The 15,445-nt window shown below is 38.5% G+C and overlaps 1 protein-coding gene across 3 annotated transcripts in view; it reads right to left on the bottom strand.

The window, feature by feature from the left end:
• Positions 1 to 2,500: 2,500 nt before the first annotated feature.
• Positions 2,501 to 15,445, bottom strand: part of DPH6 (diphthamine biosynthesis 6) — a 335,370-nt gene continuing 322,425 nt past the window's right edge. For all 3 annotated transcript variants that reach the window (XM_072986316.2, XM_020789398.3, XM_078391924.1), the window contains one exon: positions 2,501 to 7,002. In XM_072986316.2, coding sequence (XP_072842417.2) covers positions 6,884 to 7,002 — 119 coding nt within the window. In that variant the 3' untranslated portion in view covers positions 2,501 to 6,883. The remainder of the gene's footprint in view (positions 7,003 to 15,445) is intronic.

Genomic DNA, 15,445 nt, shown 5'->3' with positions numbered 1-15,445 from the left:
ATTCGTTTTGTTATGACCAGTAAATTTGGCTGGAAGATAAACATTCCCACATATTCCTTGTGAACATGTTGAATGAAATGAATTGAAACAAGTTACCTGGACGTCACTCAAGATCAGCTTTATTCAGTCAGAAGATCTGAGATGCCTGTTCCTTTATTGCTGAAGTGATTAAGAGAAAGGGACTCTGAGAAAAAAGGGAAGGTGAACATGTAATTTAAATCTTACTAACAGTACTTAGTAGTATTACAGTATTTTGTATGCTAAAACAAAACAAAACGAGAACAAATACAATACTAAATATGTGGAAGTTCCATTACACATATGCCAAACTCATCTATATTTTAAAAAATTGGTTGTTGTGGGTTTTCCAGGCTGTTTGGCTGTGTTCTTAAGGTTTTTCTTCCTAACGTTTCACCAGTCTCTGTGGCCGGCATCTTCAGAGGACAGGAGTCAGAACTCTGTCTGTGCTCTGGTGCAGTTTGTTTGATAGCTGAGTATTTATAGCTGTGGGAACAGCTTTTGTCCTTTTCAGGGGATTGGGTAATTATGGTGATCAGCGTGTTTTTGTTGTGGGTGTATTGTTGTGGTAAGGGGGACAGATGATCTGTCACTGTGATTGATGTGTGTCGTTAGCTTGTCTTTTGTGTGCAGAGATCACTGGTCCTTGTGGCTGGGTAGAATTCGTTGACTTTTCGTAGGATGTATTTTTCAGTGCTGGGAGCCTGGTTTTGTTGAGTTTTAAACTTTCTTCTTTTTTGTTGAAGCTCTGCTGGTGTTTGTGGATTTTAATGGCTTTCATGTGCAGTGTAACATAATGATTGCTGGTGTTGTCCAGTACTACAGTATTTTGAAAGAGAATTTCATGTCCAGCTTGTTTTAGGGCATGTTCAACTGCTGCCATTTTTTCAGTTGTTTTAGTCTGCGGTGTCGCTCATGTTCTTTGATTCTGGTGTGGATGCTGTGTTTTGTGGTTCCAATATATACCTGTCCACAACCGTAAGGTATAGGTATACTACTGCAATGATGAGGGGGTCCCTTTTGTCCTTTGTTGACTGTAACATTTGTTGTATTTTTGTGGTGGGCCTGAATACTGTTTGTAGTTTGTGTTTTTTCAAAATGCTTCCACACAGTCAGTGACTCCTTTGATGTGTGGCAGAAATACTTTATTTGTGGGTGGCTGTTTTTCTTCTTCAGTTTGGTGTTGCTTTCTTGGTTTAATGGCTCTTTTGATTTCATTCTTGGAACAGCCATTTGCCTGAAGGGCCCAATTTAGATGGATGAGTTCGATGAAGCTCAATTTCTCAGGAAATTGAGGAACTAGAATGGGTGAAAATGTAGTTAAAGAGGAAGTGTCTTACAAATAAGCTGCAACTTCTAGCATAAATGATTGTTCCTTTTTCACAGTCTTCTTGTACTATATTTAAAATATTAAGAACAAATGGCTTTCAGGCCAGCATCCTATTGCCTGAATAAGAAACGTATCTGTGCAAGAGGAGAGAAGCAATTGTGTGAATATTTCCGCAGCTGCATCAACCTCCCTATAATGAACCCCTTCTTGAACTGGGTTTAAACCTCGTTGCACAACTGCTCATGTGATGGGGAGTGCTGGACAACACTTACATGATTGCCCTTCTTGAACGTAACTAGGCAATAGGATACTAATGTCATTATTTTTTAAGGACAGAACTATCTCTAAAACTCATGAAATCTGCATTACACAGTGGAATTAACAACAGAGCAAGTGAGCATGAATGTACACAAAGGAAAAATAGCACTAAGAAAGTGATGGGGGTGGGGAGAACCAGCATCCAGTGTTCTTCCAGGTAAAATAAATGAAGAAGGAAATGCAGGAAAGAGAAGACTCTGTTGGATGGGGGGGACCCCTGTTTGGACACAACATGTATTTCTTTAGAGATGCCACATCCAAAGTCAAATTAGCAATGGCATGACATCATTGAACAGGAGCTCAAAATGAAGAAATGTTCTTGAATAGAACAACAGATTCTAGTTTAGAGGCTCTTGAAAGTAATAAGGGTATAGCTGAACAGGTTACATAATCTGTGTACGTGGGCATTGCCTGTAGATATTTAGACATGAGTATGAAAATTGATTTTTTTTTTTAAAAAAATCTGAAATCAGCAAAATGGGGCAAACATTCAAATAAATGAATTATAATTAAGAGAGGCATTTACATGTGACAGAATAGTTTCCTTCTCAGGTATCTGGTCTGTTTTTATAAATTAAAATTTAAAATATGTCAAAAATATTCAGTCTTCATCAGATGAAAGCAAGATTTTTGTATGACTTTCAAAATCTCAGTCTGCAGTTGGGATGCTTTGCTAATACATCAACACTGGCTAGCCTGCCAAAAACATTAAAATACAAGAAGAGACATCATAAATTAGTAAATTGTCATCTCTTCTTAAAATGAATCCCCAGTGTCAGACACTGTTATAATAGTAAAAACAGGCTACCTAAAAATAAGGACTAGAGATGATCAAAAAAACAAAGAACAATTTCATTTTAAGTGGGTTTCTAGATACAATCACAGTTTGAGAGAGCTGGTCATGATTTAACTTGGACCCTTGAAAAGCATTCACATTTTGAAATTTCAGTGTTCATCTAGGGAACTATAATACCACACACTAGAAACCTTTATTAAATCAGTGCATTCATTTATTTGAGATAAAATGTTTTATTCAATCACTGTATTTTGATAGAGTAGACTAGCACGCCTATGAGAGATAATAGATTGAACAGAACATCCTTGAAGGAGAATAGCTGGCTTCAGATCACCTCTCTCATACACAGGAGACATTTGGCTTTGAGTACCCACAAGAGATCCAGAGCTTGGGAAGACAGATACACCAGTGATACCTGGTTTAACAAATCAGACTTTGATTCACCTCACTATAAAATTTGAGGATTTCCCCCCTCCAAATAATCTGTGCTTAAAATACCATATGCCATCTTTTAACCTATCTAGGAAGATTAGCTCTGATGCCTTTATGGCAGCTCAGCCATGTGTACTGTAAAGCCTCGCTAGGTTCTCAGCTATCATCTCGACAGCTTTGAGCAAGAATGAAACAGAAAGTTATAGCCTATTAGTTTTCCTCCTGCAGTTTTGTTTCACCATTCCATCTAAGTCCGCCATCTCTGCAATTCAAGCTTTATAGCACAATCTTATGCATGCCTACTCAGAAGTCCTTCTCACTGGGCTCAATGGGATTTACTCACAGGCAAGTGGATACAGGATCATACCGTTAGTCAGACAGAAGGTACTTCAAAGATTTAGAAAGTTTATTTATGAATGTTGCTTATTATGCAAATTGATCTCATCTCTAGCCTAATTTTCTGGGTATATCTTCCATCTCTTCATACTCTCAGAAAGGAAGGAAGGAAGGCATTGGTTTCTAAGTTATATATTAACGAAGTTTCCCATCTGGATTTAAGTTCTTCCTTCCTCATGCTTACATTTGCAGCACTGGTATCTTTGCCAACATAGCTTGAGTGTCATAACATGAATAAATTGTAAATTTTCCAGAGGGTTTAATAAAAATCAAAGAAACCAGTTTTTTTCTTTGTTTGCATATCTATTTTAAAAAAAGCCCTCAAAACTAATGTCTTACTGTGGCATATGTATTTACACTCCTGAGATCAAAACCTGTCTAGGCAAAATCTATTGCACTGTCAATCGTCGTAGCTCTTTTGTTTTTTGGTGTTTATAAATTTCAAATATTAAACCTCTCTACTTCATTTTTCTCCCATGTCAGAAGACACACATATTGGTTACAAAGAGCTTGAAAAAAGGACTGTGTGAAACTTATGCAGCAGGCCTAGGTAGTTATGATGAAAGTACTGCAGTGTGGAAAAGATAAAAAGGTGATAAGACATTTCCCTCTGTTATATAAGTCTTGGGTCGCAACGTGAAGCAGCATCTAACTTGCATATCAATATTGTACAAATTGCCTTGTTCCTATTTAAAAATTCAGCCGACCTAGCTGATAGACTACTGGGAACATGTCGGATTTTTTTTCAAAGAAAAAAAGTCAGTATTATCAAAAGGCATTCTGTAAAGGAAACTGTTTATAAATTTCCTTTTTTAAAAGCATATAGAAGTGAATTTCAAAATGAAAATAGTTATTTGTGTGCACTTTTATTTGGTTACTGTGCTGGCTATCAATTTTTTTAAACTCAGAAGAAAACAATAACAAATTGATGGAAGAAGGTTCAAATTCAAATGCTGGGTACAGCATTTAGTTCTCAAAACCCAGCAAACTATTGTTCTGTCCGACATATTTGCATCATCCATGGACTTAACACAATTGTATGGCTAAAACTGTAGGCTGACATTTTTCTGTAGCTACTGTGATAGATTTGCACTAGTTTTTTGCAAAGTAAGACCTATTGCCTACCCTTTGAATTCATTTCTTCCTGGCTACTGTCATCTGAGATTGGGGTCTAACACTTGGACCTTGAAAGTTGCTAATGAGGAAGGGTACAGGACCTATTGCTTTTCAAATGTCAGAAGTCAGACTTCAATTTAAAAAGTAAAATTTGGATTCTCTGAATTGGATAACGTTTGTTTGATATCATATGTGCCATTCTTGAATACGAGACTGGAGAAGGTGGCGGTTCTCTTGGTTTTCAGATTCTGACAGGCTTGGTTGCCTTAGTGGATAATTTACATTGGAGAAGAAAACCTGGGAGTGCTGCTTTGTTAGCTATCCTGGACATCTGAGTGGTCTCTGATAATGAAAGATCATACCATCTTGTTCACAGTTACCTAGCTGGGTTGAGACTGGAAGGCTCAGAATTATGATAACTTCAGACCCTTCTAAAGGAGTGACTGCACAGGTTTGTATTGGTTAACATGTGTTCCACCCATGGTCTTTGTGCTTCAGGATTCCTATGCTTTAACAGCCACCTGGGAAAGTCATCTTAATCTTGTGCAAATATGTTATCACTACATCAATAACACATCACCTTACATCACATTTCAATCTACAAATTCAAAGGCAACTGCTTAGGTCTTGAACAGAGGGCTATAAATGGATCAACAAACTAAGGCTTAATCTAGAAAACATAACAATGCTATGGGAAGATAAATGGGTAAACGAGAGGACTATCAATAGTTAGGCTGGTGGTGCTAGTGGTGAGGAATGCCATTTATTAGCTTTGTAGGACTCCTACAATCATAGAATAATGGAATTTGAAGAGCCCTATAAGGCCAACCTCCTATTCAATGTAGGAATCCAAATCAAACTTCATCTGGCAGATCATTGTCTAATTTTCCCTTGAATGTCTCCATAGTGTGTTGCCAGAGGCCCTAAAGGTTCAACCATGGAAGTCATGTATAAATATACTTCTGTCCGTCATACAAAAATAGAAAGACCCAAATCCTCCTGTGTAGTTATGCCACTTTTGGAGGCAAACTGCTTCAGGTTAAAAAAAATCACAGCAGACATTATACAATATGTTGAATCAGCATACTCAGGAACACACAACTCACAAAAAATGACTGGGGCAAATTCACTTCTAGAAGTTACACTATTTTTAAGCTACATCAAGCAAGTAGATTTTGGCCAATAATACACTGAATGACAATTGGTATAATTCACCACATGTGCAGTAAAAAATGAAAGCTTGAGCCATAAACCATTATGTCAGAACATATTTAAAATACTGGGAGTAAAATATGGAGGGCAGTTTAGCAGCATACTCTGCATGCAATCTGTGAAATTATTGAATATCCATTAATTAGCAGTCATTATTACTATACCTGTACCCAATATTTTAGAAGTAGATGGCATCCATCCATATCTATGAACTTTGGTCAAAATTATTCAAATGGCTTTAGAGAAATTATTTCATATTTTAAATTTTCCACTGTGTTAGTGTATTGCAGAAGACACAACAAAAGGTCTTGTGGAACCCTAAACATAAATATAATTTATCTGGTATAATTTTATACATGCTGTAATTCATATCTTTAAATGCACGGAGTGTAGCCCCAGCAGAGACATTTAAGGTGCCATGGGACTCTTTGTTCTTACAAACTCTACATATGGACAAGTTACAGAAGAGGAAAGAATTCTAATTCAGAGAACTATTAGAATGCTAGGAGACTGTGCATGACTGCTGCCAAGTGATGTCCATCTGTATCTTCTGCCATGTGGGAGAGGACCTCTGTAGAGTAAGCCTGTCTTATGCCCCACATGTCTTGTTTAGTCCCAGAAGAAAAAGCTCTCTGTGTGCTCAGTGGGTAAAAGCTTATCTGTAGTTCAATTGTAATGGGAGTTGATTTTGTGAGATATGCATGCCAGCAGCCATTTTCTGGAATGCTAGGTTTTAAGAAGATCCAATCCAATCTAAGTACTCAATTATGTTTTCCTGCTGTCAATTATGAGATGTGAATGAGTCCCTCGAGTTTTTGCCGTTCTTCCCCTTATGTAGCTGCTGATGGCACTTCATATGTGTGCAACATTTTGGATCCTGGGCAATATAAGACCATTTGCTCTACTTAGGATGTGAAAGTACATTAAGCTTAATGTATTGGTATAAATGGCTGGTGACTCATCGCCTTGGAACAAGATCTTTATTCAATCTACTGTTATCTGGTACAAAAAATAATGGGCCAGAGAGATTTTGGAGTTACTGATGTCATCTCCTAACTCCATGTTCAATGCTGGTGATGACTTTCAAAATTTCCATAGAAAAAAATTGAGAAAATAGTACTCCCCCCCCACAGTTTTCCATGTATGGTTTTGCTTGTTAATATCTTTAAATGCACGGAGTGCATTTGTACGCCTTTAAAAAAAAAATCACGCAGTGTCTTCTTCCTCTTAGTAGGATGTGCATCCCAGTTACAGATGCTGCTGAACTATGGGCTGAGCCAGCATGCTATATGAATAATTTTCATGCCAGGTAAATCCGTCACAGGTACCATAACTACAGCTGGTGATTTCTTGCCCATTTGTTCTTCAAGATGTCTTTGGAGTCCTAAAATATAAACAAACAGATCCACTGACATTTTTCTATCCATTAATTTTTTCAACACTGCACCATTAAACAAAGTAACATATTGAAAAGAAAGATACTATCTAAAGCAAAAGAAAAATAACCTGGAAGAGTGCAGAACACAAACACATCAGATAAAAAGTATAAAACAAAGTACTGTATTTAGAATACTCAGGCTAGCATTTGAGGTGTGCAAAAAAGAGATATCTTTTTGGACTGCAATCCCCAAGAGTTCTGCCATGAATTCATCAGGCAGTGCTCATTGCATCCCATGTGTTGAATGCCCTGCAGTAGAAAGCTTGGCTACTGCCTGTTTTTGATATAATTGGTGACAGAATAGGGGTGAGGGTGGGGGAATCAACTTTTGGAGTTCAATTCCCTGGATCCGCCAAGTGCCATGGCTAATGTTCTCTCTAATTTTCCACCACTGACCAGAAATCCCGCCTTGTGCATGCAAAGTTTCAGCCACGACTGGAACCAAATGGGCAGCAACACTAACTGTGGGTGCACAGCACTAATACAGCACGGTGCAGCTGTGCAGTTTAGAGGGAACATTGCCCATGACCGATGCTGGCTGGCAATTATAGACCAAACAAAAATTCACGTATTTCTAATTTTCCATGCTTTTATATCTTTTTTAATCTGAAGTGAGTTCTTCTTTTGGAGGGGAGTCTTCCTCTTTTGTGGTATGCTGCTGTTTTGTTTAAAACAGTATCTTTTGGATATAGGGACTGATTCCCAGGTCAGTACTCCTATTCTTCTCTAATTCAGGGAACACGTACAGTCCAATTCTAAACATTCACTCAAACCTAACCCCCTCAGGGGTCAATAGGGTGTCACATGTTGGGTGGGTGCACCCAAATCTGTGTATTTCTTAAATGTATAGAGAACTGACATTTTTCACTATTTTCTGACTCCAATCCCATGCTTACACATAGTGTTGCCAAATTTCGTACTGCTGCAATGGGCATTAGAAAAAGGACCCTAAAAGTGGATGAGCCTCTGTAGTTAGAGCATGGTTTGCTAGACATTTTGGAATTGCTTTAAGGAAGATGTCTTGATGCTGTGGTTGTTCACCTCAGAACCGATTATTGCTTTGCATTCGATCCCAATATTTTTGTATACTTCTGTGTATTTATATATTTTGGTGTTTTATTTGTGGCTAGTCTTTTGACTGTAATAAAGTTTTATCTATCTATCTATTACTATTGCATTTCTGGATACTGAAATATACACTAGTACAATACAATACACTTTTTGTCATTGTTCAGAAACCTTTTTTTAAAGTATACCATTCAGCACAGTAATTAGTTTGGGAGAAAATAAGAATTCCTTATCTGATGATCTGGGCATCATTAACAGACATAATTACACATCACAGATCTTATCACAGGTAATGCAATCAAAGTGCGAATAATCTGGAAAAATGGCTAAACCATGTAAAAATTATTTGCAGCAAACACTTGTTTTATTAAGTAATGTTGCATCTTTTTAAAGAACAATGTAGTTAACTGAGGCCTTGCAACACTTAAATATCTGGATATATTTTCTATAACTATGCAGTAGTGAAGAGAACTGAAATAGAGAAAAAGCTGCAGGCTTGGCTTTTAGCTGGCCTCCTACAGTCAGATTCTACAATTGTAGTAATGCAGTGTTTCATACCAGTAAGATTCTTAGCTGTGTAGGCAGAAAATGTTATCTTTTCGTACTGACTACAGAGCTGTGAGCAACCTTGTGTTGCTCAGAGATTCCACAGAAATTGTTTTTTACTTAACAGTTTTACAGGGAACTGAGCATTCAGCTTACAGGCTCAAGGTTTTCTCATACAGAAACTACAGCCTTCAGAATGGGTTAACAGATGGAAACTGCTGATGTGAGAGCTGATTATTGATGGAACTGAACCCAAGATCAATAGTCACTCTAGAGGTCAAAAGGACGTCATGTTTCATGTTCAAAGCAACCCATTTTATGTATTCCAGCAATGCACTCGATTAGGGTGAGTTCCAATAAGGCCACTAAAAGTTTACCTGTGCATCTATACCTCCACTTCCACATGCTTCTTAAATGGATGAGAGGCATCCAGGAAGACAATCTGGTAAAACACTTCCTCTTATTCCCAAGGAAATCAGTGCCATATAAGTACTTCCATTGCTTTTAGTGGGTCTTGGGCCCAATTTTCACTGAACTGGGAAGACCTAAGCTATCAATACACATATTTATATTTCTAATAATTTCAAACCCACATCTGTCTGTCTGTCTGTCTGTCTGTCTGTCTGTCTGTCTGTCTGTCTGTCTGTCTGTCTGTCTGTCTGTCTGTCTGTCTGTCTGTCTGTCTGTCTGTCTGTCTATCTATCTATCTATCTATCTATCTATCTATCTATCTATCTATCTATCTATCTATCTATCTTATCTGGCAGAGAATGAAATGATCCAAAGGCAGATCCTAGTTAGTGTACATGTAAAGCTAACTAAGTGGCCTTTGGCAAACTGCACAGATCCAGGGCAGCCCCCAGAAGAAGGGAAGAGTAAACCAATTCTGAGTGCTCTCCGTACCTTGCAAATCCTGAAGAGATTCACCATAAGTCAGAATTGACTTGACAGTACACTATTATGATGATGATGATGATGTGAGGTTCAGATGAAAGAAATTTTTAACATTCTGACATTTAAAACTCCTATTTTGATGGGATATGTTATCATAAAGTAAAACAATAATAAAAACATGATCAGATTGATCATGACTTATGGTTACCCCTCAGTACTCAGAGATGTAGTTTACCAGTCTTTGCTTCTGGAAGTGCTTTGGGATCATGTAGCTTACTTAAGGCCACACCTGCTGATTCTTCTCCTACATGAGACAGTGGGGAAATGAACTCCCAAGCCCTAGTGCACTAACTCAGTAAGCTACAGTATCTCAGCAGCTCAAGTAGCTACTTTATATTCTACAGTGGACGAGGATATAGATATACTGTAGATATATCAGTTTCATCTTGCTTTTTATGAAAGTCCCAAATATGCTTTTACCTGTACTGTCCCATTAACATTTCAGCACCTCACGGTACAACGAGTATTTGTTTCAATGCAAATTCTAGACAAATAATCTATTTACCATTGAAGAAGGTTCCTAGCATTTGCCGTTCCTAGCAGAAAATCATGAGGACTAGCCTGAAAAATATCTTCGTAAATTAAAGTGAAAAAAACACACCCCTCATTGCAGAAATAATACAATTATCTCAGCACCACCTTCTTTCCAGTGTCATCATTTTGCTCCTTTCTCTGCTACTCCACCCTGCATATAAACCAAACACACTGTTATATCACTTAGTACAGGCCTTTAAATCCCAGAGCTAATAAAGCTCCATTGCTTCAGCTGTATGGATTTGACATGCAGCATGTGCTTTGAAGGGAAGCTTCACAGGGGATCAGGTTCCTAACAGTCAACTAAGAGTTCCAGTCCCAAAAGAGGTGCCCCTGGCGTGCCGAGCACTTAACCCTTCGACCAGTACCAACATGACTGTTCACAAATTATTGATGTCTCTAAATCCCTGGCAGATTGCAGACAGGTCTTGTCTCCCTTGAAGCCCAGGCATATGGCCACTAATGGGATGGATTAAGAGAGAGAGAGAGAGAGAATACATTCACACACTCAGCCTTTGCCACATGAATGCAAAGCCACAGAAACTGGAGAAGGTGATTGAACTGGACTGAACACTGCTAAATACATGATTAGCCTCTTGTTATGGATCATTTCCATTGATCTATATCTGGTTTTGCAGCACAGTTTAATTAAAGCTGTCTGGAACAAGCCTGTTCCCTAAATGATCAGCTATGCAATGAAAACGTGAAATCTGAGGAAGCTGGAAGCCTTTTTTTTAAAAAAAGCATCACTGACTTTGTGGTTAACAGTAGCAGAAAGGAAAATATATTAAGGAACATTAATTTTTTGTTCCTATATTTCAGGGTCAGGAAGCTGTTGTTTTTTTAAACAGACTTTTAAAAATGTTCTCCAAATCAATCCTATCAGCTTATGGAAAGCTTGCTTATAAGTTAATTGTTGTAGGATAAAAGGATTAAATAGAGCTATCCTATGCATGTCTACTCAGAAGCAAGATACACTAAGTTGATTTACCCATAAGTTTAAGCACAGCTTAAAACGTACTTTAAAAAAATCATAATGGAAAGTACCCCAACATAACTTATCACTGCTACACAATTTTAAAAGTAAGTTATAGAATTGTATTTCTAAAAACAGCTGTGCTAGACTGTTTTAGAATACATATCAAAAATAGAAACACAAGAGTAGTGGAGTGCACAAGTTACTCCATAGGTTTATATACACAGAGGACATAGCAGAAGGAGGGGGCACAACTCGTGACAATTACACTGATAATGGGATTTCAAAATGACAATGCCATTATTAACACCATTAATGATTAGTCAAAATGTTGATCACACAGACATCTTATTATCAGCAATAAGATGATTTGTTGTCACACACACATACACTCACACACAAGGGGACACAGAAGGATCCTCTCCTTCATTGAAAAGGGGGCTGAAAATAAAGCAGCCAACATTATACCGCCATTGTACAGAAAGCTAATAAGGCCGCACCTGGAGTATTGCGTACAGTTCTGGTTGCCACGCCTCAAAAAAGACATAGTGGAGCTGGAAAAGGTGCAGAAGATAGCAACTAAAATGATGACTGGGCTGGGGCACCTCCCTTATGAGGAAGGGCCACAGTGTTTGGGTCTCTTTAGATAAAAGGCACCCAAGGGGGGACATGACTGAGATGTCTAAAATTATGCAGGGGAGGGATGAAGTGGATAGAGGGAAGCTCTCTTCCCTCTCACAAAATAAAAGATTTCTTTACCCAGAATGTTGATAGTCTCTGGAACTCCTTGCCACAGGATGTGGTGATGGCATCTGGCCTAGATGCCTTTAAAAGTGGATCGGACAGATTCCTGGAGGAAAAGTCCATTGCAGAATTACAAGCCATGGTGGGAATGTATAAACTCCAGGCTTAAAAGGAAGGTACCTCAAAGTGCCAGATGCAGGGAAGGGGTATCAGGAGACAGATATCTAGTTGTCCCGTGTGCTCCCAGAGGCATCTGGTGGGGCCACTGTGAGATACAGGAAGCTGGACTAGATGGGCCCTTGGCCTGATCCAGCAGGGCTCTTCTTATGTTCTCTCGGATGAATATAAGGCCTGTGAATATACTCAGGTATCCCCTGGTTGATCCTTCTGTTCCAAAAGCACTACTGAATTGGAGGAAGATAAAAATATACACTGCACATTATGTCTATTAATACTATAGATTTATACTTGCTATTTTCATAAATTAAAGACATAATCACTGGTTATGTTGTTTTGCAAAAGAAATATTATTATGCCTTTTGCTTGCAGTTTTGGCTCCAGATTTTCCAGAGTTCTTGCTTGTGTAGAGAGCCCATAAGTGAATGGGATCCTCTCCTCTTTAGACTTATTGCTGCTCATGTGCAGGAAGTGATAGCTTTTGGGTTGGGGCCAGGTGCTCCCCTCTAACCTTTTTCCTGATGCTGGAGGAGAGAAAGCCTGAATAGAATTTATGTGTAGAACGACAGAACAGCCTCCAACAGCCTGGCAAAAAAGGTCATCATCAGTTGTGTAATGGAAAACATGAAGAGAGTGAGTGAGAGAGAAGTACATTGGAGAAGTTGGAGAGCTGAGTCTGTGACAGAAAAAGCTGTGGGACTTCAGGGAAACTTTTTTCTGTCGTTAGCCTTCAGGAGGGATATAAAACCAGTCCCTCTTGCTGCTTTGCCTCAGAATTGAACTGCCCAGCTTGTGAATCTCAGCAGCACCAATCACCACAGTCCCTCCCCCAATATAGTCCGCTTCTCTGTCTTGCCCATTGCAACTATGAGTCTCAAACCTTTGTTTCTGGTGAACTATTTAAATATTTCTGGTGGGCGTCAGTGGAGCACCTTAATAACCTTTTCTGTTTGTTTCATAAATTAGAGCACATACAATATTAAAATGAAAACCTTACCTTGTTAGCCTTACCGTGAAAAAAAATTGCGACCAATACATTGATATAAAATCAATATACATAAATTAGCTGAAAATCCTAAATACAAACCATGTACACAAGCTAGCTGGTAAAATGTGTCCAATGAAAACCAGACATGCACAACTGAAAAAATACAACCAATTAAACCTCTGTAGGTATAATAGAAGGGTGACAGAAGAAAAAATTCCTAAGCATTTTACCTCTGGATGATTTCTTTTTAAAAAATCCCCTTTAGGTCTGGCGTGACTTTGAAAACAGATACTGTACTGTGAAAAATCGCAAGTCCTAGGCTACAATGGTGAGAAGGGGTTTTTAATAGTACAAGTTGAGGGCAAAAGTAATAGACTGCCATGTTACAAAGTTAAAATAGAGCAACTGGTATTATAAGGCCGCCAGGTTGCACAAAAATATATTCCTTTAAAAATACAATTTCCCTGCTTAGACACTCCAGAAGTTGCTCCACAGTACCCCATGAGCAGATTTTGGAAAAAAACTTTATTTATTTACTTTAATGTTAGTATAGCGGGTGTTGGATTTCAACACCATCTGGAAGGCCAGAGGTTCCCAAGCTCTGAAAGACACCCTCCTCTTCCGAACCACTCCTTTGGTTCACGATGGCTGCTGTTGAAGGAGGAAGCCCAACTCTAAAGAGCACCACTGCCCCTCCCCATTTCTTACCTGATCTAAGCAACTGGTATCAGCCTCCATCCTAGCAACCGTGAACGAAACAGGCACCCTGTGATCACAGGACTTCCGCCCATTAAAAAAAAAAGACTATGGCACGATTCCATGCTGGGTTCACTTCTGCCATTACAAAATAATTCTTCGTTACGGTGTCCCCTTATTTCCAAACCATCTGTTTTTCCTCAGGTAAGACGAAGAGGAGGAGGAGGAGGAGGAGGAGGAAGAAGGTCACGTAGACAAAAGCTGGACTTTAAAGGTTTTTAGCTTTGCCTGCCAGACGGAGGACATTAGGTTAAAAAGGAGGACATGTCCTCCTTTTGCTAGACGTCTGGCAACCCTAACCTTTATGGGAGATGGTAGAGACCTAGGCTGTAGATAAGATGAAGGCAAAGGGAAGCCTTTCAGATAAATAGAATCTGCAACTTTTCAAGAGCTGAATCACCAGCTGAGGAAATGAAAATTCTTTGACATTCTTTTGAAGTAAAGTTAAGTAGATCATTACTAATAAATTTTTCAGGGTTTGCTGGAAAGGGGAGAGGGTGGGGAGGAGGAAACCAAATATGTTATTTTTAGAGGTGGTTCAATTATGGCCTGTCAGCATTGGCACTACATCCTTTTATTAGGCCACCACCCTAACTTGCCCCCCTTCCCCTCCAGTAAAGTTTGCTTAATGACCAGTTTAACAAAAGATTTTTCACCGTGGGTGTTAATTAGAGCTTTGTGGACTCTATAGGATGTGTACTCAGTAAAACCTGTAATTCAAGTCAAAAGATGTGGGAGCACGCCAGTCCCTTTCTCTCTTTCCACCAAGACATGGCTTGACTAAACCCTATGTAAGAAACTATTGCCCTTCTTTCTATTGATACACCAAATCATTCCATACCACTCTGGAAGAGAATCAACCTTAGAATAGACCACATTTTTCAGAAGCTCTATATTTTAAAACTGGTAAACCTAGCTGCAGTATCACAGCAGCCTCAGAGTGGATGCTACAGGATATTATTCCCTTCTCATGCTTCTTGTGAGAAGTCTCTCTTTTTAATTCTTTGGTGTCCCTGCTCAGTAAATCAGTCCTGTGTCTCATCACGTTTACCTGTATGAAACAAAGGTAGGTGATGTTTCTTTTCACATTTTTAATGGCAAAGGGTTGTTTCACATTGGCCTATATCCCACTCCTAGTCTGCTAGAGCAGATCCACTGAATCAGTTGTCGAATGGTGACTTAATGCTTACGTAAATCATATTAATTCACTGACACCATTGCAGCTGGAACTGTTGCTAGGATTCTAGCCATACTATCTTAGAAGCAATGTGCTAAAAGCACTATGGCACAGATATGGTGTGCAGCTTTCCTCATACACAGGCCATGATAATCACACAATTACTGAGACATCATAGATTATCTTCTAAACCACTTCAGAGATAGGTAGAATTATCTTGAATTTTAAAGAATCATAATGCTTAGTATTCTAAACAAGCCTTTTAAAGTGGATTCAAGTTTTTTTTAATTTAAAATAATTTTACACTGCCTCCTAAAAAACAGATCCTCAATTAGATTATAATTCTACTTAAAACACAAAAAACCACATATTATAAAAAATTTAAAATGAGTTAAAATAAATCAACATAAATTAATCAAAATAAATGCCCAAGTCAGTAGAATTCACAATTCAACTGTAAACTACAGGG

Source organism: Pogona vitticeps, chromosome 1 (assembly GCF_051106095.1).
Source record: "Pogona vitticeps strain Pit_001003342236 chromosome 1, PviZW2.1, whole genome shotgun sequence".
Taxonomy (NCBI): domain Eukaryota; kingdom Metazoa; phylum Chordata; class Lepidosauria; order Squamata; family Agamidae; genus Pogona; species Pogona vitticeps.
This window is presented reverse-complemented; position numbering and strand designations above follow the sequence as displayed.